This window comes from Populus alba, chromosome 2 (assembly GCF_005239225.2).
Source record: "Populus alba chromosome 2, ASM523922v2, whole genome shotgun sequence".
Classification (NCBI taxonomy): Eukaryota; Viridiplantae; Streptophyta; class Magnoliopsida; order Malpighiales; family Salicaceae; genus Populus; species Populus alba.
In genome coordinates, this window is record NC_133285.1 from 15985241 (window position 1) to 16007141 (window position 21901).

The 21901-nt window shown below is 34.7% G+C and overlaps 2 protein-coding genes across 5 annotated transcripts; one reads left to right on the forward strand and one right to left on the reverse strand.

Moving 5' to 3' along the window:
• Positions 1–213: 213 nt before the first annotated feature.
• Positions 214–10492, forward strand: LOC118043797 (kinesin-like protein KIN-12B). Of its 4 annotated transcripts, none has more exons than XM_073407783.1 (18): positions 214–716; positions 1232–1372; positions 1473–1556; positions 1658–1783; positions 1883–1942; positions 2033–2086; positions 2173–2265; positions 4283–4378; positions 4733–4878; positions 6108–6257; positions 6342–6471; positions 6557–6908; positions 7024–7811; positions 7913–8011; positions 8092–8244; positions 8316–9116; positions 9983–10306; positions 10397–10492. In XM_073407783.1, the coding sequence occupies exons 1-17, from the start codon at positions 405–407 to the stop codon at positions 10298–10300; spliced, it is 3903 nt and encodes a 1300-aa protein (XP_073263884.1). In that variant the 5' UTR covers positions 214–404; the 3' UTR covers positions 10301–10306; positions 10397–10492. The 4 variants fall into 4 exon arrangements, with proteins under 4 accessions (XP_073263884.1, XP_073263885.1, XP_034907765.1 ...); XM_073407784.1 differs by having other exon boundaries at positions 10441–10492; XM_035051874.2 differs by having other exon boundaries at positions 9983–10492.
• A 7303-nt stretch (positions 10493–17795) lies between these two features.
• LOC118043818 (transcription factor bHLH62) lies at positions 17796–20920 on the reverse strand. Its single transcript, XM_035051903.2, has 8 exons — positions 19554–20920; positions 19258–19470; positions 19093–19158; positions 18887–18955; positions 18721–18792; positions 18407–18631; positions 18235–18313; positions 17796–18139 (listed from the first exon to the last, which is right to left on the reverse strand). The coding sequence occupies exons 1-8, from the start codon at positions 20490–20492 to the stop codon at positions 18102–18104; spliced, it is 1701 nt and encodes a 566-aa protein (XP_034907794.1). The 5' UTR covers positions 20493–20920; the 3' UTR covers positions 17796–18101.
• Between the last annotated feature and the right edge of the window lie 981 nt (positions 20921–21901).

Here is a 21901-nt window from a genome sequence, read left to right on the forward strand (position 1 = left end):
CATAAACTAATATGAGACACAATGGTAAGATATGAATACATTGATAAAGAAAAAAAAAATCATGGCTGGGACACCATCTCAACCGTACAAACAGTAATAATAAGCTACACTTGTATGCACAGGATCCCCGCCACCTCAGATGCAACAAAATTCAAAAATCGCCATGCCCCTCTCCCCTTCTCTTATAAAAAATTAAAAACTAGAAAAAAGAAATTCAAACTCCTACTTCTCTAACGGCTACATTTCTCTCTCTACGCTCCCTTCTTGTCTCTCTTCCTCCTACTCTCTCGCTATCCTGCCCAAACCCTACTCTCTCTCTCTCTCGCTCTGTCTACAGAAATCATAATCCACTCACTCACTCTCTCTCTCTCTCTCTCTCTCTCTAGAAAACTCTGTAGCTAACCATGAAGCACTTTATGCTACCAAGAAACCCGATCTTGAGAGAAGCAGCAGCGCATAATGAGCAGTCCCCAATCCCTAGTTCTCACAAGACGAAACCCTCGCCGTCGCCATCGCGGAGGACCAAATCGTCTAAAGAGAACGCTCCGCCTCCAGATCCGAACTCTATTACTTCCGATCTAAAGCATTTGCCGTCCCCTGCCTCCGCTAAGTTGAAGAGTCCCTTGCCTCCTCGGCCTCCGTCTTCAAATCCTCTCAAGCGCAAGCTCAGCATGGAGACCTCGCCGGAGAACTCGCTCTCCGATTCTGGCGTCAAGGTATGTTATGCTTATTGTTGTTGTTGTTATTATTATTTTCCTGAATAAATAGAGCCTAGTTTTTTCTTTTTGGTTTCTGAGAAAATTTTAGCAACTGAAATTGAATTGATATTTTTTTTCTAATTTTCTGTTTAAACAACGAGGAAATTTTAGTTCAGTTTTAAATATTATAAATCCTAGTTTTCTTGATTCCACTAAATTGAATTTTAGCTTTCTATTTCTGGATTGTGATCTTAAAGTATTTGTGATGATAAATCTGAGCATTCTATTGTTTGATTCCACTTATTTTCAAATTTTGGGCTGATGAGAAACGGCTTCAATTCACTTTCAAATCGTGTTGGTTACTGATAAGATGAAGGAACAGATTGGATTGGAACTTCGATCTGTTATTAGCCAAAGAAAGAGTAAGAACATTTGCATTAGGATCACTAGGCTTTAGCCTTTTTATTTTCTCGGGTTACATGTTGAATTTGAGATTAAACAGTTTTCGGTAACTTAGTGTTACAATATTTCAGGTAATAGTGCGAATGCGGCCATTGAAAAGGGATGACGAGGAGGAAGGAGAGACGATAGTTCAGAAAATGTCTAACAGTTCGTTGGCAATCAATGGACAGACCTTCACTTTTGACTCTGTAGCAGATACAGGGGCCACTCAGGCATGATTTCTATCTATGTGTTCCTTTGCAGTGTACTGATTGATGATCATGGTAATTAAATAATACTCATTTAAGTTTTATTCATTCTTGTTTTCCACAGCTAGACATGTTCCAACTTGTAGGAGCCCCTCTTGTGGAGAATTGTCTTGCTGGGTTTAACAGTTCTGTATTTGCCTATGGACAGGTAGCTTCCCAATCAGTTTTGTTAGTTCCTACCTTTTCTTTTATATTGCACAAGATGATGTTTCCAACTCTTCTTTATACTCTTGAAATTGTACTGTTCAGACAGGGAGTGGAAAGACATTCACAATGTGGGGCCCAGCCAATGCTTTATCAAGTGAAAATTTATCAAGTGATCAACAAGGCTTGACCCCCCGAGTCTTTCAGCGACTTTTTGATCGTATAAATGAGGTGAAGCTTGATTCTTTACACACTCAAGCTGATTGAAGATTGTCTTATGTTGAAGATTATCACCGTCAACACTCATCTTTCCTTTCCTTTCCTTTGCAGGAGCAAATTAAACATACTGACAAACAACTTAAGTATCAGTGCCGCTGCTCTTTTCTCGAGGTTAAGTAATTCTAAATGCTCCTTTTGGTACACACTTGGCTCTTTAACCGTGCATTTTACACCACTTGATAATTAAACTTTTTTTTGCAGATCTATAATGAACAAATAACAGATTTGCTGGATCCAGGTCAAAGAAACCTTCAGGTAAACAGGACAATTTTGCATCCTACTCTGTCCTTGATAGAATTAAAAATGGTTTTCTTAGATTGTCGGTCTGGTTTCTTTTCCAGATAAGAGAAGACATGCAAACTGGTGTTTATGTTGAAAATCTCAGAGAGGAGTACGTATTTACAATGAAAGATGTGACTCAACTCCTGATAAAGGTTTGGTTTCAATTTTCTTTTGCTATGAAGAATAATGAGAGTGCCCATGAAGTAAAATATTTGAACATGTTGTTTAGACTACTTTCTACCTTGCACTGAACATAAACTTGCTGTTATAATCACTGCTCATGTGACTCAACTCCTGATAAAGGTTTGGTTTCAATTTTCTTTTGCTATGATGAATAATGAGAGTGCCCATGAAGTAAAATATCTGAACATGTTGTTTAGACTACTTTCTACCGTGCACTGAACATAAACTTGCTGTTATAATCACTGCTCTTGCACAAATTTATATGAAGTTCACAAATATTGATTGCGGCTTAATAGTTCTCAGATACAAGTTTCAATGCTCCCATGGAAAAAACATGTTGAGGTTACCTCATTTTACACCGTAGCAAACAGAAGATTTGTTGGTAGTTTAGGTTGTAAAAGGTAGGGGGTCTTTCTGCAGATGCTTTTCCTCTATTTGTTTCTCTTTAGAGAGTTTCTTGACCAGCAATGAACTCTTATGATTTCTTTTGCTTTCCTGGAAGGAGATGAAAATATGGCTGGAGCAAGGACAGCTCTTGTGTTCCTTCTGTTCTAGAGCATAAATGATGGAAGGGAATGGTCTAAGCATGGTTGTTTTTCACGTTCCAATCTAGTTCAATTTTTCAACTTTTTCTAGGAGGGTGAAAACCATCTTCACCTTTTAAATTATATCCTAGGGTGAAAAAGAGAAAAGTAAAAAATGATTGAAATCTATAGACTACATCATGTAATTTTAAAATCTCGTGTATGAAGTTTAAAAAGTTTCAGAATGTTGTTACATGGTTGTTTTTCACGTTCTAAACCTGGTTCAATTTTTCAACTTTTTCTAGGAGGGTGAAAACCATCTTCACCTTTTAAATTATATCTTAGGGTGAAAAACAGAAAAGTAAAAATTGATTGAAATCAATAGACTACATCATGTAATTTTAAAATCTCGTGTATGAGACTTTAAAAGTTTCAAAATGTTGTTGCATAGTGGTTTTCATGTTCCAAACCTGGTTCAATTTTTCAACTCTCTCTAGGAGAGGGTGAAAACCATCTTCAACTTTTATCCTAGGGTGAAAAACAAAAAAGTGAAAAATGATTGAAATCTACACCACATCATGTAATTTTAAAATCTCGTGTATGAAGCTTTAAAAGTTCCAAAATGTTGTTGCATGGTGGTTTTCACGTTCCAAACCTGGTTCAATTTTTCAACTCTTTGTAGAAGGGTGAAAACCATCTTCACCTTTTAAATCATATCCTAGGGTGAAAAGTAGAAAAGTAAAAAATGATTGAAATCTACACCACATCATGTAATTTTAAAATCTCGTGTATGAAGCTTTAAAAGTTCCAAAATGTTGTTGCATGGTGGTTTTCACGTTCCAAACCTGGTTCAATTTTTCAACTCTTTGTAGAAGGGTGAAAACCATCTTCACCTTTTAAATCATATCCTAGGGTGAAAAGTAGAAAAGTAAAAAATGATTAAAATCTATAAATTACATCATGTAATTTCAAAATCTCATGTATGAGGCTTTAAAAGTTTCAGAATGTAGTTGTATTATTATTGCAGTCTTATGCAGGGAAGTCTGCATTTGTGGAGAAACGATATTAAAAGAGAGTAATGAAGATTGGAAAATAGTTGACGTTTAGTAAAATGCTTGTATTAAAAACGAAGTTGGGTTTTCGGTTTGCTTTATCATTCTAAAAAGGAATCTAGAGGTAGATTGTTGATGGAGTTGCTCCTACAGTGCACATGCAAGACTAGCCATCAATATCAACTATTAATTTTGTGTTGCATATCCCTTGAAGCAGGATACACACTCTTATTGCAGTCTCTGTTTGTTATTTACCTTAATCACCTGCTTTCAGTCTTATATTTAAGGATGGGATTACCTCATTCTTGTTTCATTTTTTATTTTCCTTTTAAACTTCTTCCTAGTTTGAAATTTTAATTTTCAAAATGAACTCTAGCATTGTGTTTATGGTTGTGAAATAAACTACGCAGGGACTATCCAATAGGAGGACTGGCGCCACCAGCATAAATGCAGAGAGTTCCCGTTCACATAGTGTTTTCACCTGTGTTATTGAATCTCGATGCAAGGTAGTACTTTCACTACTCATGTATGCATCTATGCTATTTATTCTTCATCCTATGGAATGAAGTATGTTGTCAGAATTCTATTCTTTTTCTTGGTTTTTTCCTTTTTGATAGAGGTTCTGATTCTGTTGGTGGGATTCAAACTTTATTTTTCCTCCAAAAAAGATTTGCTAGCTGTGCAAGTTGGGATATTGTGAAGTTTGGTTACAATATTTGCTCATGAATATAGCAATTAGAACATAAAGTAGCATTATGAACAAAAAATTGTAAATTATTGAACATGTTTCTTCTTTGTTGATATTGTGAAGTTTTACATTTTCTGCCAGAGGGATTCTAAAGTAAAATGTTATCTTATAGAGCATGGCAGATGGAATGAGTAGCTTGAAAACAAGCAGAATAAATCTTGTTGATCTAGCTGGATCAGAGAGACAGAAGTCAACTGGCACTGTTGGGGAACGGTTGAAGGAAGCAGGGAATATTAACCGATCTCTGTCACAGCTCGGGTATGGTCATATATTAGCTATCACTTTCATTCCTTTTTTTTTTTTTTGCCAAGTTTCAAGTTGTTGTAAAATTAGTGTAACTCCAAAAAATAACATTGTTGTCAAAAAATAAATCTTCTGATTTTTATTTAGGTCTGATATTACAACATTTATGATATCGAGTTTATCTGAAAAGTAAAACATAAAATAATCTGGCACTTGTCTGAGCTTTTAATATAATACTACAACTTTGAATTGTAATGATATATGCATATACTACCTCTGAACAGTTGTCTGAAGTTAATTTACCTACAAAAAAGGCAAAATCAACTCTCTTCAATTATTTGTTGTTATGCTACCATGTCAAGCATATACATATGATGGGAGAGTTTTGGTGCATGATAAAGAATGAGCTCAATAAAATAAATGAGATCTTATTAGTACATATGAACGTTCAAGAAAAAGCTGAACGTAATGCCGGTGTAGAACTATGGATCATCCAAATTAAATTATCTTAAGACAAATGAACCAAAGCAAATCAACATGAGGATTTAGTAATATGACTATAAGAAAGGAGGTGTCATTTGGTTTGGTTTAAAGTCTATACTCCCCAGTTCTATGATTTTTAAAAATTCTGAAATTGTGATAGTTTATTTGTAGCAAATTCACAACTAAACTCGCTGGTTTTGAAGCAAATGATTAAATTGACAAAGTGCAAGATGTCATTTAAATTGGGGTGACAATAGTTAGCATTAGGAGCATTTTCTCTCATTGTACACCCTTGATATTGAGAAATTAATGAAAATGAAGATTTGCTTTGTCGAAACCTCAACCAGGATTTTTATGTTTATAAAACAAAAGGACGTTCACTGTAGAATTAAAAGAATAATGTAGGATGGTCTGGAGGTAGAAGTTTTAGAGCTTCTTCTTCTTCTTCTTCTTTCTCCCCCTGATAAGCTATTAGAAGTTAAGAGCTGAATGCAGAATACTTAAATATGGGAATCTTGGAGTTCAGGAATGATAGATGTAGGGAGGAGCCTGTCATAGAGTCAAATTCATGGTAGAATCATCTCATACACATATGAGGTTCAACATAGATGATAAAATTTTTGTTTGCCTTCTGTTCTATGATGTATTTTCAAAAACGAGTTTGAGCTACTTCAAAGATGCAATTTCTAATGAACTTGTTCCTCTAACCATGCATCAAGAGAGACATTTCCTCCAATTGTGATGAATTATTATATTTGCAGGTACTTGATAAACATTCTTGCTGAGATTTCTCAAACAGGAAAGCAAAGGCATATACCTTACCGAGACTCCAGGTTGACGTTTTTATTACAGGAATCACTTGGTGGCAATGCCAAACTAGCAATGGTGTGTGCTATTTCTCCAGCACAAAGGTAAACAATGCAGACACTGCTGTCTTAAAGCACTCTTTTCTTCTTCGCTCTCATAATGGAAGTTCATGTTAATAAAAAATGCAGTTGTAAGAGTGAAACTTTCAGTACATTGCGATTTGCACAGCGTGCTAAGGCAATCAAGAATAAGGCCATTGTTAATGAAGAGGTGGAGGATGATGTGAATCACTTGCGAGAAGTAATACGGCAGCTAAGGGTAAACTCTCATTCTCAATTATTAATATTCTTGTTTTAATAGCTGAGAAGTTAAGCAAATACATGACTTTGGATAAATGCAATAGGATGAATTGCACCGAGTGAAAGCAAATAGCAACAATCCAACAGGTTGGGATCCCCGTAAAAGTTTGAATATACTGAAAAGTCTCATCCATCCGCGTCCTCTATTACCTCAAGTAGATGAAGATGGTGATGAGATGATGGAAATTGATGAGGAAGCTGTTGAAAAGCTCTGCATTCAAGTAGGCCTGGGACCAGCAGGCTCTGCAGATGAGAATTATGTTGATGAAGGTAGATCTATCATCGAAAAAGGGACCGAGGATACAGATGTTGACATGGAAGAAGCAATATCTGAACAAGCTGAGAATCATGAAATTCTGATTTCGAGTTTTGCTAAACCTGCTAGAAACACTTCAGGTTTTTTTAACGTTGATGCTAAAATTTGTCATGAATTTACAGATTTAAATGAGAGTTTCACTCTTACAAATACTAGAAAGTCCAGTTGATTTACTTATTGACACAACTGATGCAGAATCCTGCGAGGATCCAGTTGAGGAGAAAAGGTTTCTTAGTTCCTCTGCCAGTAAATTGATAACAGAAGAATCACCAAACGAAATGGTGGTGTTTGGGTCCTCATGCACTACTTCTGGTTCTGAAAATGGAAATTCCACTGGCATTGCTGCCACAGGTGAACCCAATGGTTCTCAAAATGAGACAGTGAATTGTGTGTCTCCTTCTAGCCTCAGTATAGTTCCTTCTGAAGTTTCTCCTGTTCTTAAATCTCCAACTCCAAGTGTTTCGCCTAGAATCAGCAGCAGCAGGAAAAGTTTGCGGACTTCATCAATGTTAACTGCTTCCCAGAAAGATTCCAAAGATGAAAGCAAGCCAGGATCAGAGAACTTGCGTATTTCTTTTGCAAAATCCAACTCTTCTGTTGCTCTAACTGCTCAAACCAGTAAGAGTTGTCTTGCACCAACTGAACATTTAGCGGCGAGCCTTCACCGTGGCTTGGAAATTATTGATAGTCATCGCAAGAGTTCTGTATTTAGGCAATTGTCATTCAGGTTTGCCTGTAAACCTGCAGAATCTAACCTGATTCCGCTCGTTGATGTGGGTGTGCAAACTTTTCCTCAAGATGATGAGACATCAAGAAGAGTATTCTTGTGTGCGAATTGCAAGACCAAAATGCAGTTAGAGGTGAAAGATGTCGATGACAGCTCAAACCTACAGCTAGTACCCGTCGATGACAGCTCAAACCTACAGCTAGTACCCATTGTTGGCTCAGAGTCTATTGACAAACCCAAAACGCAAGTTCCTAAAGTACGTTTGGTGGCTTCATCTTGATGCTTTGGTTTTAATGGTTGTGCTTCCCTATTTTTGCGTACCAACTGCATCATGTTTGATTATTTGTCAACACACAGGCAGTGGAGAAGGTATTGGCAGGAGCAATCAGGAGAGAAATGGCCCTGGAAGAGTTTTGTGGCAAACAAGCTTATGAGATAACACAGCTCAACCGTCTGGTAGGTTACCACTTTGGACAACAGCAATGTAGTTTGTTATTTTCTTACTGTCGAAATGATTTTGTGGTCATTGTTTACAGGTTCAACAATACAAGCATGAGAGGGAATGCAATTCCATAATAGGGCAGACAAGGGAAGACAAAATTCTTCGGCTTGAGAGCCTCATGGATGGTGTTTTATCTACTAAGGATTTCATGGAGGAAGAGTTCGCAGCACTCATGCACGAGCACAAGGTATGGCTGTTTTACTCAGATTTTCATATGTGCTTATTAGTTTTAATATATATCTAATTTTTTATATACAGCTTTTGAAGGAGAAATATGAGAATCATCCTGAAGTTTCAAAGATAAATATTGAGCTGAAAAGAGTACAGGATGAGCTAGAACATTATCGAAACTTCTGTGATTTGGGTGAAAGGGAAGTCTTGTTGGAAGAGATTCAAGATTTAAGAAGCCAGTTACAATACTATACAGACTCTTCATCCCCATCTGCTCTAAAAAGGAATTCACTGCTGAAATTGACCTACTCGTGTGAGCCCAGTTTGGCTCCCCTTCTTAACACAATCCAGGAATCATCTGAGGAGAGTCCGGAGGAGAAACTTGAAATGGAGAGAACACGCTGGATGGATGCTGAGAGCAAGTGGATTTCTCTTGCTGAAGAATTGAGAGCTGAACTTGATGCTAGCAGGGCGTTAGCTGAAAAATTGAAGCAGGAATTGGGTACAGAGAAGAGATGTGCAGAAGAGCTGAAGGAAGCGATGCAAATGGCCATGGAGGGACATGCACGCATGCTTGAACAGTATGCAGATCTTGAGGAGAAACACATTCAATTACTTGCAAGGCACAGGCGGATACAGGAAGGAATAGAAGATGTCAAGAAAGCAGCTTCTAAAGCTGGAGTTAGGGGCGCCGAATCCAAGTTCATAAATGCTCTTGCTGCTGAAATTTCTGCATTGAAAGCTGAAAGAGAAAAGGAGAGGCGATATTTTAGAGATGAAAGCAGGGGACTTCAGGCTCAACTGAGGGACACTGCTGAAGCTGTACAAGCAGCAGGTGAATTGCTTGCGAGGTTGAAAGAAGCAGAAGAAGCTGCTGCTGTTGCCGAGGTCAGTGCCAAATCATGATACCCTATTGTGTTCTTTGTTAAGATCATTTTTCTTATCGTTCCATGATATGCATCTTTTTTAGTCTGAAAGTTTCATTTCACGTGCTTAGGAAACAAGTAAAGGAAGGCCCTTCAAATAGTCTTATTACCTTTTCTGGGCTTATCACCTCTACATAACGTGTCTTACATGGTCAAGCAATTCCAATTGCTGTTTTGCTAAATGATAAGTCAAACTGTTTTAAGATAAAAGGAAATTTCACATTCAAAATGCCCCAAACACCAGAAATGTTGCATGCAAACCTCTCGAATTAATTATGATCATCAGCTAAATCAGTTCTTCATTTTGCTCACTCAAGTACCTTCTACTCTATTGCATTGTGCAATTACTTTTTCAGTATATTCATTTACTTAATCTTGGTTTTCTTTTGGAGCTGGAACGCAAATCTCATATCATTGTCTCTTCAACATTGTGAATTTATCACATAATTTTTAACAAATGAAATCAGTTTTAGATTAGCTTCCTTTACAATTAACTCATCAATAATGGGTTTGTCAACACCTGTGCATGTCGCTCAGCTAGATAGAGAAGAAGCTTCATGAAGCCTATAGGGGAAGCATGGTATATTTTGATTAATGCTGCTCAGTACCGCGAATATTAATGTGCTAGATATGCCCTGTTTCGAATTTGTTGGACAACGCTGAATAATGTGCAAGATAAGATTAGGCTATCCTGTGTTATAGTTCGCATGTACCAATTGAAAACCCTCATTTTTGACAGGATAGAGTTTCAACCTGAAATTATGAACTTCGATTATAGTTCTTAGCAATTATTCAACATTCACTCTTTAACTAGAAATTTTCTGGCAGAGGCGAGCTATGGAGGCAGAGCAAGAAGCAGTAAAGGCGAATAAACATGTTAATAAGTTGAAGAGAAAACATGAAGACGAGATTAGTTCTCTAAAGGAGCTAGTGGCAGAGTCTCGTTTGCCCAAAGAAGCAAGACGACCTGCTCACAATGATTGTGACATGCCAAAGTATGATGCAGGCGAGCCTCTTAGCGAAGGTGATGAACGATGGAGAGAGGAGTTTGAACCGTTTTATAACGTGGAAGATGGTGAAGGTGAATTGTCAAAACTCGCGGAACCCTCAGCCTGGTTCTCTGGTTATGATCGATGCAACATCTAGAAAGTGGTACGTTTTACTAACTCCCGTGTGATTTATTATATAGCTTGTACCGCTAGTTTTTGCCATTTTATAACGCGCACACACCCCATTTGTTAGGGCCAACCTCTCGGCTCTCTTGTTGGGCCTTGTATTCCATTCAGATTCTTGCAGTTCATAACAGTTGAATGAATGAAGAATATATTCTTTTATTCACACCTACTTTGCATATTAATATGTACCAACCTTTTACACCGAGTCTTGTAGTCCAGCGGTCCTGACAAGGGTTTTTTTATCTTTACATCCTAGGTTCAAGTCTTAACATGCACGCATGTCACTTCCGCAATACCTTATTTGTTTATTAAGCTTGTAGGATGTTCAGTGGATCCGAGGATTAATCGTAGTGCGCGTAAACTAACTCGAACACCTTGAGTTACCAAAAAAAAATATGTACCCACTGTTTTCTTCACACGTAGGCACATGTTTACACGTACATGTGTATATATATATATATGTCGCGTATATCCTTGAATTAGTTGTTGCGCATTGAAATTAAATCTTTGCTCATGTTGTGTCAATATGGTTTACGCGCATAGAGGTTTATCTTGCCCCCCTCCTTGTAGCGTCAATATAGACCAATGTCGATGCGTGAGACTCGCATGGACACACGCCGTGCTATATGGGAATAACTTGCTTACCCAAAAACGAGGGGTTGAATTGAAGAAGGAAGGAGACTGTTATTTTGTACTCAAATGGGACTTTCGGATGTTTTGGTGTAATGATATGGTGGGCCCTGTTGCCTGGACAATGGGGCCTGTGCAAAGATCTGAAGAAACTAAAAAGATGTAGTCACGCTCTTAGATCTTTTATTTGTTTGGTTTGGATGATGTCAAGAGGCAATCTTCAAGAGAAGAAGGTGTTTACTTATAGAGAATAATTAGATTTTAGATTTATTTTTAAAAAATTATTTATTCAAGTCTTATATAAATTTAAGTTATTAAAAATTTATATGGTCATTAATTTTAAAATTTAAAAAATTAATCATGATATATACAAGTTAGCCTAGATTTTCACATTAATTTAAAAACAGAAAGTGTTTATACTCCGTAAGCCCTTTAAGTTGTCGAAAACAAAAGCAGACGTCCACGAGTGCTTTGGCAGCAGCCTTCATGGTATTAGAGGTAGTAGTCAGTCTATCATACCATGGAGAACATAAAACATGAAGCTTGTGGCCTTGTCCTCTCTGGCATGAATCTCCCCATGGCTGCATGTGAAACAAGTAGTGTTCGGATTCATGTTCCATTTAAGAAGATTAGAAACTTGCCTACCCTAGCCACTCGTTACAGCCTGGAGGGGGAGATGGATTTGAAAGTGACATCTACGTACCAACACTAGCCATTAAAGAAAAAAGAGAAATCTCTCGGACCTGTTAGGAAATTAAACGACCTTTTCATGTATTTATTTTTATTCACTATTATTTAGTAAAATTGCATTGAGACCTTTTAGGGTACCCTTCAACAGTTGTGCTGCAAGGAACACCAGCTGAGGGCTGAGATGGTTATGTTTGGTGAAACAAAATGGTACTGCTCGATGGCCTCTGTTTTCCACCTCCCCTCCTCCATCAAAGGTTATATATACCATCCGAAGTTAAAGTTAAAGCCAAGTGCTGCTCCGAGATGAGGGAAAGAGACATAAAGAGAAAGGAAGATGCATAACAATGGTCTCCTAAATGGAATAATATCGATTTGAACAAAATCACTTCTTGATTTTAGCCTAGTTAACCATCGATTTCCTCAAATTTAGCTAAAAATCACTTCTTGATTTTAGCCTAGTTAACCATCGATTTCCTCAAATTTAGCTAGATTAGTATCTAAATAAGAGCGTGATTGAGATTGTGGTAGTAATAACGGTTCAAAATGCTTTTTTTTTTTTAAAAAAAAATATATATATATAAAAATAATTTTTGATATTATCACATCAAAACAATTTAAAAATATAATTTTCATCTCATTCCTAAATATTTTTTTTAAAAAATTCTAGGTAGGTTTATATCAATGAATCGAGAAGGGTCAAAACTTGTTTGAAAGTATGGTTGCGGTTGCGGTTGCTTTTCAAATAATTTTTCGTGTCAAAATGCATACCAATAATGTTTTTTTTTTTTAACTTATTTTTTAGATCAGAACATCAAAATAATTTGAAAACATTAAAAATATATTAATTTAAAGTTAATAAATTTTTTTTTTTAATTTTTTTTAAAATATTTTGAAATACAAAAATAAACAGGACTATTAGTATTGGTGGATTTTTGAGAAAATAGTAATTATTGATTTTTAAAGTGTTGTTTTTATAAATATATAAAATAAAAATTTAATTTATAATGAAAAAAATAAAAAATTCTTAAATTATTTTTAAAATCCGAAAACAATCCGAGTTAATAAAAACCTATGATTGTTGATTGACAGCTGGTAAAGGGGGACCCCTTGCAATGATCATTAATAGGAACCCCAAAAAAAGAAACACATTCCATCAATCATACGTCCTAACTAGGGCCCCACTGGCACCAAATTTACTTGTTGGAAGTTTCATCTCTCTCTCTCTCTCTGAGCTGCAGTAAAGATTTGATTCAACTTTTTACTGTGTTGTCACCTGGTTGAAAGAAACAAGAACCCGACTCCTTTTTTACTAAAGGTGGAGACAATGACGGTAAGATTTTCACTCCACCTAACTATTTGGTTTTGCAAGATGAGGTCTTTCTATGCCTAATGTGAAGAAGCTTCTTCAGATTTCACTTCTGTAACGGGGGTTGGTGTCCCTGCAAAATTTGTTTGGAAACACCATGTTAATTATATTTTATTAAATTTTTAATGTTTTGTTAAAATTTATTATTTTTATATTTTTTAGATTATTTTAATTTGATGATATAAAATTTAAAAAGACTAATAGTTTTTGACTTGTTAAACACAATAATTTTATCAAATGTGCAAGTAAACTCAATTTAATTTATTAAACATGTACTTTGAATTATAAACTCAACCCAAATTAATAAGTTGTTGAAAATATTTTTTATTTAATTATATAATAACAAAATTAAACCCTCGTAAAGTAGAACACTAATCAATTATTTGAATATTTGTTTAAAATTGTGATAATTTTATAAAAAAAAATTCAAAATTAATTTACAATCTATCAAATTAAAAAAAAGCTAAGAAAAAAACCAAAGTGAAATAAAAAAAGTTATGTTTTCCTGGGCGATGTGCTGTTTTTAGATTAGAGATTCCTGCTAAATCAATACTTGATGCTGTGTGTAATTGATTTAAAATCATTCGGTAAAAATCTTTCAATCTCTTCCATTATTTCATTTGAAATTGGAACACAAATTCAGTTTCTAGCGAGTTTTTGTCAAAAGGACTCTAACTACATGATTTGATTTGTTTTGACTTGAGAAAAATATAGCATCCAATTACTCCATACTTACCATCAATTTTATTACGCCCAATGAGATTTCAACAGATGATTCGCTTGGACATCACCATCCAAATGATACCTAAAATCTTGGCTGATGATATGAACTGCTTTTTCCACAATCTTCCTTGCTGGCTGCGAAGGAGAACAAGAGACTATAACCCTAGCTAGTCTATCACCGGTTTAACACGTGGATATGATACCTCATTGATTTAAAGTCTAGACCGGTTAAAATTTAGGTTGATTCATGACACGATCAATATATATAAAAACATAATAAGAAATTCATTAATTTATTTTAAAAAAATTAAATTAATTTGAATTAACCCTATGGACCAGTAACATCACCATCCAAATAATACCTAAAATCCTGGCTAATGATATTAGCTACTTTTTCTAGTCCAATTTATTTCCACAATCTTCCTTGCTGGCTGCGAAGGACAACAAGAAACTATAACCCTAGCTAGTCTATTACTGGCTTGACATGTGGATATGGTACCTCATTGATTAAAGGTCTAGACTGATCAAAATCTAGGTTGATTCGTGACATGATTAACATGGATAAAAATCCAATAAGAAATTCAATATATATTTTTTTAAAAATATATTAAATTAATTTGAATTAACTCTACTAACCTGTAACATCAACAACCAAATAATACCTAAAATCCTTGCTAATTATATGAACTGCTTTTTCTAGTCCAATTTATTTCCACAATCTTCCTTGCTGGTTGCGAAGGAGAACAAGAAATCATAACCCTAGCTAGTCTATCACTGGCTTGACATGTGGATATGGTACCTCGTTGATTCAAGGTCTAGACCGATCAAAATCTAGGTTGATTCGTGACATGATCAACATGGATAAAAATCCAATAAAAAATTCAATATATTCTTTTTTTAAAAAATATTAAATTAATTTGAATTAACTTTACTGACCTGTAACATCACCAACCAAATAATACCTAAAATCCATGCTAATTATATGAACTGCTTTTTCTGGTCCAATTTATTTCCACAATCTTCCTTGCTGGTTGTGAAGGAGAACAAGAAATTAAAACCCTAGCTAGTCTATCACCGGCTTGACATGCAGATACAGTACCTCGTTGGTTTAAAGTCTAAATCCATCAAAATCTAGGTGCATGATCAGCATGAATAAAAACCCAATGAGAAATTAATTAACTTTTTTTCATTAAAAAAAATTAAATTAATTTAAATTAACCCTCTCGACCTTTAATTTTTACTTTGCCTCAAGTTAAATTTTAAAACTACAAGCCTGTATCTTTAATTTTACCGGTCAACAACAAAATCACAAATTTACTTGTTGTTATTAGGATTTCTCTCTACACAGCTAATTTTAGTCTAATGGTTTCTCTCCATCAATAGTAATTTCAGCTCATTTTTTCGCTGGGTTTCCCCGATATCTGGGTATCTATATCCTTTTCTTTTAACAATTTAGCCCCTAATATATTATATTTGAAGGGGTGATATTGTCTAATATTGATTATGTTTTGAGGCAAGATCGATACAATCAAAAGATTTAGGACTCAATTGATTATCGATAATATATTCACATTTTAAAAAGGTATATACTTTTTTCTTATAATTATTCTTAGAACACAAACCCAAATAATAATTTTATAAGAATTATTAGTTCTAAAAACATTGCCTCGTCAAAGTACACTCAGCTTTGCATTTAATCTTTCTATTGCGTAAATTAATGCTCAAATCAGCTCTAAAAGATCATTTTACCAAAAAAGAAAGAAAGATGACAACGCAAATTTCTCTTGCTAAAGTATGGAAATTGGATCTTAATCACAGCCTTGCATGATATGATAAAAAAAGAGAGTATTTGGAAATGCGGTTGTAATCATATTTTAAAAAAAATAATTTTTTTATTTTTTGAATTATTTTGATGCGCTGATCTTAAAAATAATTTTTTAAAAAATAAAAAAAATTATTTTAATATATTTCGGTACAAAAAACATTTTAAAAAATAACCGTAACCACACTCACAGACATGCCCGAAATCTACATCCTCAATCCACTACTTTATTCTCCCACTTATCCATATAAATATTTCCTTTTCAAATTATATATTTTCTTATAACTTAAAGGAGATGCATAAATTGTAACACTTCCTCAGCCAAGTCAGAACTTCACCTCTGCATTTAAAACACCTCTAATTTCTCCATATATATATATATATATATATATATATATATAATAAAGTTTAAATCAATTAAATAACTTTTAATTTGATTATTGGATTGAGATTTTAGGAGTATATTTAATTGATTAGCTATAATTAGGTAGTTTTTTCTTTTACTTTTCTTGTTATTTTTATATTCAATTTTTAATTGGGTATAAAATATTTATTCAATTTAGATTTTATTAGTTTGGTTGGTTTAGCATATTATTCAAAAACAGTTTTGTAGGTTATCAACATTCAATTATTTGACCTTTAGAGTTTATTAAATCTCTATAGTTTAGTACAAGATCTTCTCTATAATTTAGCTGTAATTTTAAAATTTATAAAACCTTAATTTTTGCTGACTGTTTGGGAACGCGATACAAACCGTGTTCCACAAAAATTTAATTTTTTTTTTATTTTTTTAAAAAATAATTTTTTATGTTTTGGATCATTTTAATGCGCTGATCTCAAAAATAATTTTTTTTAAAATAAAAAAAATATTATTTTTATGTATTTTAGCATGAAAAATATTTTAAAAAGCAACCGCAAACACACTTCCAAATAGACATAATAGCTTCACTATGGTTTTTATATATATATATATATATATATATATATATATATATATATATATATAAAATACATTTAAATAGTTCATAAAATATATTTATACGTACAATACTAGAAATAACATTTGTATACAACACAATCTATTATATATACATTATTTATAATTATTACTATAAAGATTTCCATCAATTTGATGCACAGTGAAATCCAAAATGACATTGGATTCTAGCTAATAAAATTAAAACCAATCTTAATCATCAATTTGGACTTAAGTGACCATTTGTCCCCACTTAACAGCCACTTAAACAAGCAAGAATCTATTTCCCCTTAAGTTACGCAATTTTGTAATAATAATAATTTCATCATCCCATAGCAGGACCAGATCCCACCCATCGAATATTTTTCCAGCTAAATCTGAAAGCAATGTTATACAAGTTTCTTATCTTTATACTGTTTTAAGCATGGTTTTTATACATGATATCCCGGATTGATCCCGAATAAGGTCTAAGTCATTGATAAGATAGTTTGATATTATTTTAATTTAAAAAAAAAAACAAAATTGATGAGTTTTTGACTAAGTTTAGCCTAAATCAACCGGTCAGATAATCCAGATTTAATAACCTAAGCTTTTGTTTTGTTGACGAGAAAGTTGAGAAAAAAAGTTATCTAAATTTGTGAGTCCTGCAACTACTTCAAATATGAGATAATTATAAACTAGTGCTTGTAGTTTAATGAGAAACTAATTAGTCCTTATACTATTAAAATATAGGGAATAAATAATAATTTTTTAAATTAAAATGAAATTGACCAAGGGACTGATTTGTTAACAAATCTTAAAATATAAGGATTAAATAATAATAATTTTTGAAACTATAAAGAGCTAATTGATTAATTAATTTTGTTAAACACTAAGCTATAATTAACTCTTCAAAGTTCAAACATGTGAGATATATATTACCTATAATAGGTTGAGAAAAAAACATTATTAAAGAAGAAATGAATAATAATATAAAAACAATATGGAATTAAAAAAAATAAAGTTTTTTAAGAAGTTAAAAAGGTTTTGATTGGATCCAAAACTCGTTCATATTTTTATCATATCAAATTAGATCAATTACTTTATATTTTTATAAAACCCATCTCGAACCGGATTCTAGACCGGCATACCAAGCAAAGCCAGGCTTGATGGGAGTTTGTGTCAACTGAATGAATATTTGATGATATTTCTCAATGGTAAGGTATAATACACAAAGTTGGAGAAAAAAAAGCTTACAAAAAAAAAAAAAAAAAACCCTCTCAAACCTCCAACACACCTTAATTTGTTACACATTAAATGAAATTATAGGCTAAATTGTAGAATAAATAGTTGGATAGCACCAATGACTGCAATTAGTTCTAGATTTTACATTGTAAGGAGCTCTGTATAAGAACTCTCCAAAGAATCAGTTGCTTAAATCACTGAAAAAACATAAATATATAAATATATAGATGATGAGTAAGTTGTCTTTCTCCTTGCTAAAGAGTGATGATGCAAACTGGAACCTGGCTGTACATTCTGAGGCAGACCTCTTCAGTGGAATCAATGACTGTTTATTGGTTAAATCATAGCTCAATTTTCATCTGAGTTGGTGGCACTGAGCCTGCATCATACAATTTATGGATTTCAGTTTTTTGGACTCTGAAAAAGCTACCAAAACTTGATACCTAACCAGACTTTTCTTGAAATTCTGCTTACCTTGAAAGTCCTGCTGCTGATTCTGACCATATCCCATCTGCACAACACTTTGAAGATCATCTTGCCACATTGCTGAGGCCTGAAGAACAAAATTCTAGCTGTGATGAGAACATGCAGGTGTAGGGCATCCAAAATTCATGGGGATTATCAGCAATGTTTCCTTTTCGATTACCTGATGAGAAGCATCACCAAAGCCATCAAGGGCAGGCAGCTGCATACTCGAGCTTCGCCGCAACGCAGCATTTAGTGGGTTCATAGAGAACTGGGATTCTGCATTCCTGGACATGCCATCTTGTAGGGCTAACCCTTGCTGGGATTGGTAACCATAAGGGAATGCCGGCGTCGACGAATCTAATGGATAAAGACCATGAGGCATGGATCCACGGGATTGGAAAATCTGCAACATGAATTGAATGCAGTGATCATTAGACATGAAAGTTCAGACTGGTTGTCACAGACACAGAACAGGTTGAAAGATCAACTTACATCCTTGGACAAGAAACTTTCCATGTTAATTTCCATCTTCGGGTTCACAGTTGCCAGCTTCATTGACAGAAACTGCAAATGGCATCAGCAAGTGATAAAATCCAATCAGAAATTGACCAATTAAACATTAAATTTAAGGAGGGAATTATGCAGACTTGAATATTACCTCAACCTGGCGCTGCAATGACTGCACATAGTTTATAATCTCATCAAGCATCACTGCTTTCCCAGTAACCTGCAAATCAGCAACATTCAAGCCAAAATTTAGAAGATTTTACCCCATCTAATTTCTATAATTTCATTGCAGGAAAGGTGCTTTATAATAAATAAATAAATAAATAAAACCCCACAAATTTAGCATGTTATAAACACCTTATTGCATCCAGGAACAAGATCCTGAAGAAACTTCATTCTTTCGCTGATTTTTTCTCTCCTAACCTGGCCATTCAAGAAGGGCAAAAAATTCAAGGACATGTTAATACAAATCTATCAGTGTCCGAATAACAGATGACAGAACAAAGTTTGATCAATCCGTACTCTTTCAGCAAGACTGTGGCTATCTGTAGCCTGACCCCTTCTGGCCCTGACATGGATATAGTCCTTTGGTGGCTCTGGCGGGTTTGAATTGTCCTTTTTCTGTTTCTGATTTCCATTTTCTTCTTCCATGGCCATTGCTGAATCCTTGTCACTTCCATTAGTTTCCTCTGATTTGCTTTTTTTGGCGCTCGATTCATCATTCTCTGCTGCAACCTGAGAAATGAAGCTCAATCATTAGTTTCCTCAAGTAAATCGCAGCAGAGGTCTGCACAAAGAAACAGAATTATGTACATTACCTTGACATCAGAAACAGAGGCAGAGGGAGTTTCTTTGGCTTTTCCTCTGGGAATTGATTTTCTTTTCCTGGAATTGGCATCATTCTGGGATTTCACGCTCAATTCCCCACCCGGGATCTGCTCGGACACTGAAGATTCCTCCCTGGAATCTCCATTCTCTGGTGTTGAAGGTCTTGACAACCGACTGAATTTCTTATCAGAATTCAAATTCCCATCCTGGGGTGAACTCTTATTGCTTTCTTGAACATTTGCTTGCGATCCAGCGACCTTCATTGAATTGTTACTCGAAACTCTCGACAGCTTACCAGGTTCTACTCGTGGCATCATCCTATTAATCAATTCCGATTCATTCAATCCGAATTGTCCATTTATGCCTCCAAGATTGTTGCTTCCAAAGCAAGAATATCGAGCAGCCCTCTCTACAAATCCAGGGTCAGCAGCAAATGGTGCTAAACTTGGATGGTTTACGAAGCTGTTTCCAAGAATTGGCAGATTTCCTCTCATCTGTGAATCCATCATTGAAATACTCAGCTTTGGAGGGGAATTCAATGGGGTACTATAACAAGAAGTGTTAGTGCTGTTGTTGTTATGGTTGTTAATGTAGGATTGTGGCGACATCTCGCCGGAATTGCAAATGTTTCCTAGTCTTCCAATAAGTTCTCTGATCAAAACACTGTCACCACCAACGCCAGCATTAGAAATAACGTTGGCATTGGCACTGGATGCCACTGGAGATGAGACAATGGAGCTCAAAGCAGACTCAAAGGGATCGCTCTGATCCAATAAGTTGTCCCAATTGGGATTGAGAAAGCAATTGGCAAGTTGCCCTGAACTGCAATTCAGCTCGTCGGTTTGCATTTCCATTCCAAAACTGCAAGAATTCCAAATGGAAGCTGCTGTGTTGGCTCCCTCGCCCATAAACAACTTGTCTTTTTCCATGAGAGGAAAGAAAACAACAAGCAATTATCTTGACAGCAAGAGATGAGAAACTGAAGGGAATCTCAGAAAAGTTTAGAGGACCCAGATGAAGAATTAGAGTCGAAACTAAGAACCAAGAAAGAAAACTTACAGAGGAGTGGAAATTAATTTGCCTGACAAAACAAAACAAAACAAAAAAATCTATCTTGAGGGAGGTGTGTTGCTATGCTTTCGGACATATAAAGAAGCGAAGGTTAAGTAGATTGGAGTTAAAAGGACATGTAATGATGATAAGAAGAGTTCTTGAAGGTTACTCAATTCAGAAGTATGGAAAAAAAACAGAGAAAAAAAAAGTGGCAAGGAGAAAGAATGCGGTGGGGATGAGCTCAAAAAAGCAGAGAGAAAAGTAGAGTGCTTGTGGAGGAAAGTGGAGAGGAAGCAAGAAAGATAAAGGAAATGTCTGTTTGACCTTTTTTCTATATAAAAAAGAAAGAAATTATTGAAAACATTATGATTTCAAGGTTACTGTATTTCTAAATCCACTATAAACGTAGTTCAAGTCCAGTTTTGTATGGATTAGTAAAAAAAAAATTTATGTATTTTAAAAACATGTTTAAGTTGAAAAAATATTTTAGTATTTTTTTTTTAATTTTGATGTGTCGATTTTAAAAATAAAAATAAATCTTATTGTATTTTCAAATAAAAAATATTCTGCACTATAATACTAAACATTATCTAAATTTTATTTTACCGAAACAATATTGTAAAAAAAAAAAAAATATTTTTAAAAATATATTCAAAACCTCAATTAGCACTTGTTAATCCGTGAGTTAACTTGCATAACTCGAGATTTGAGCCTTGAATTGGGTTAGAAATCAAGCTAGGTCTATAGATATTATTTTACTATGCATCCATTATGAAAAATAAAATAAAAAAACTACAGTGATGGTAAATATTACTATTTATTTGAGCACGTTCATGGTTGTTTTGTCATATATTAGATGTAAGATGCTGGCATTATCATCTCTTGAATTAAAATCTAGTCTGCGCGCACCATTAAGCAAGAACACACTAATCTCTGGCTAGAACTCCAGTGAAGACGGGAGGGGATCGGAGGTGGGGTTGCCGGGCCTCGAACGTCAGGCTAGGCATTGCCTGTGTCATCTATTTATTGAATTTTCAATGTTTTTGTCCGAGTTGAACTCAACTCAAAAGGGATTTGAGCGAGGGAGAGCAGCAAAAAGCCTTGATTTTTATGCTGCAGAGAGGAAGGTGGGTGTGGCTTTCTGCTGGCACAGAACACCTCCACTGTTTTGTTGTCCATAGGGTGTTAATCACCAATGATTAATGCAGAGGGAAAAGGGATGGAAGAGGGTTTTTTTAAGATGCTTTTATGTATAGGTTATTAATTATGATTGATTACTTTAGGT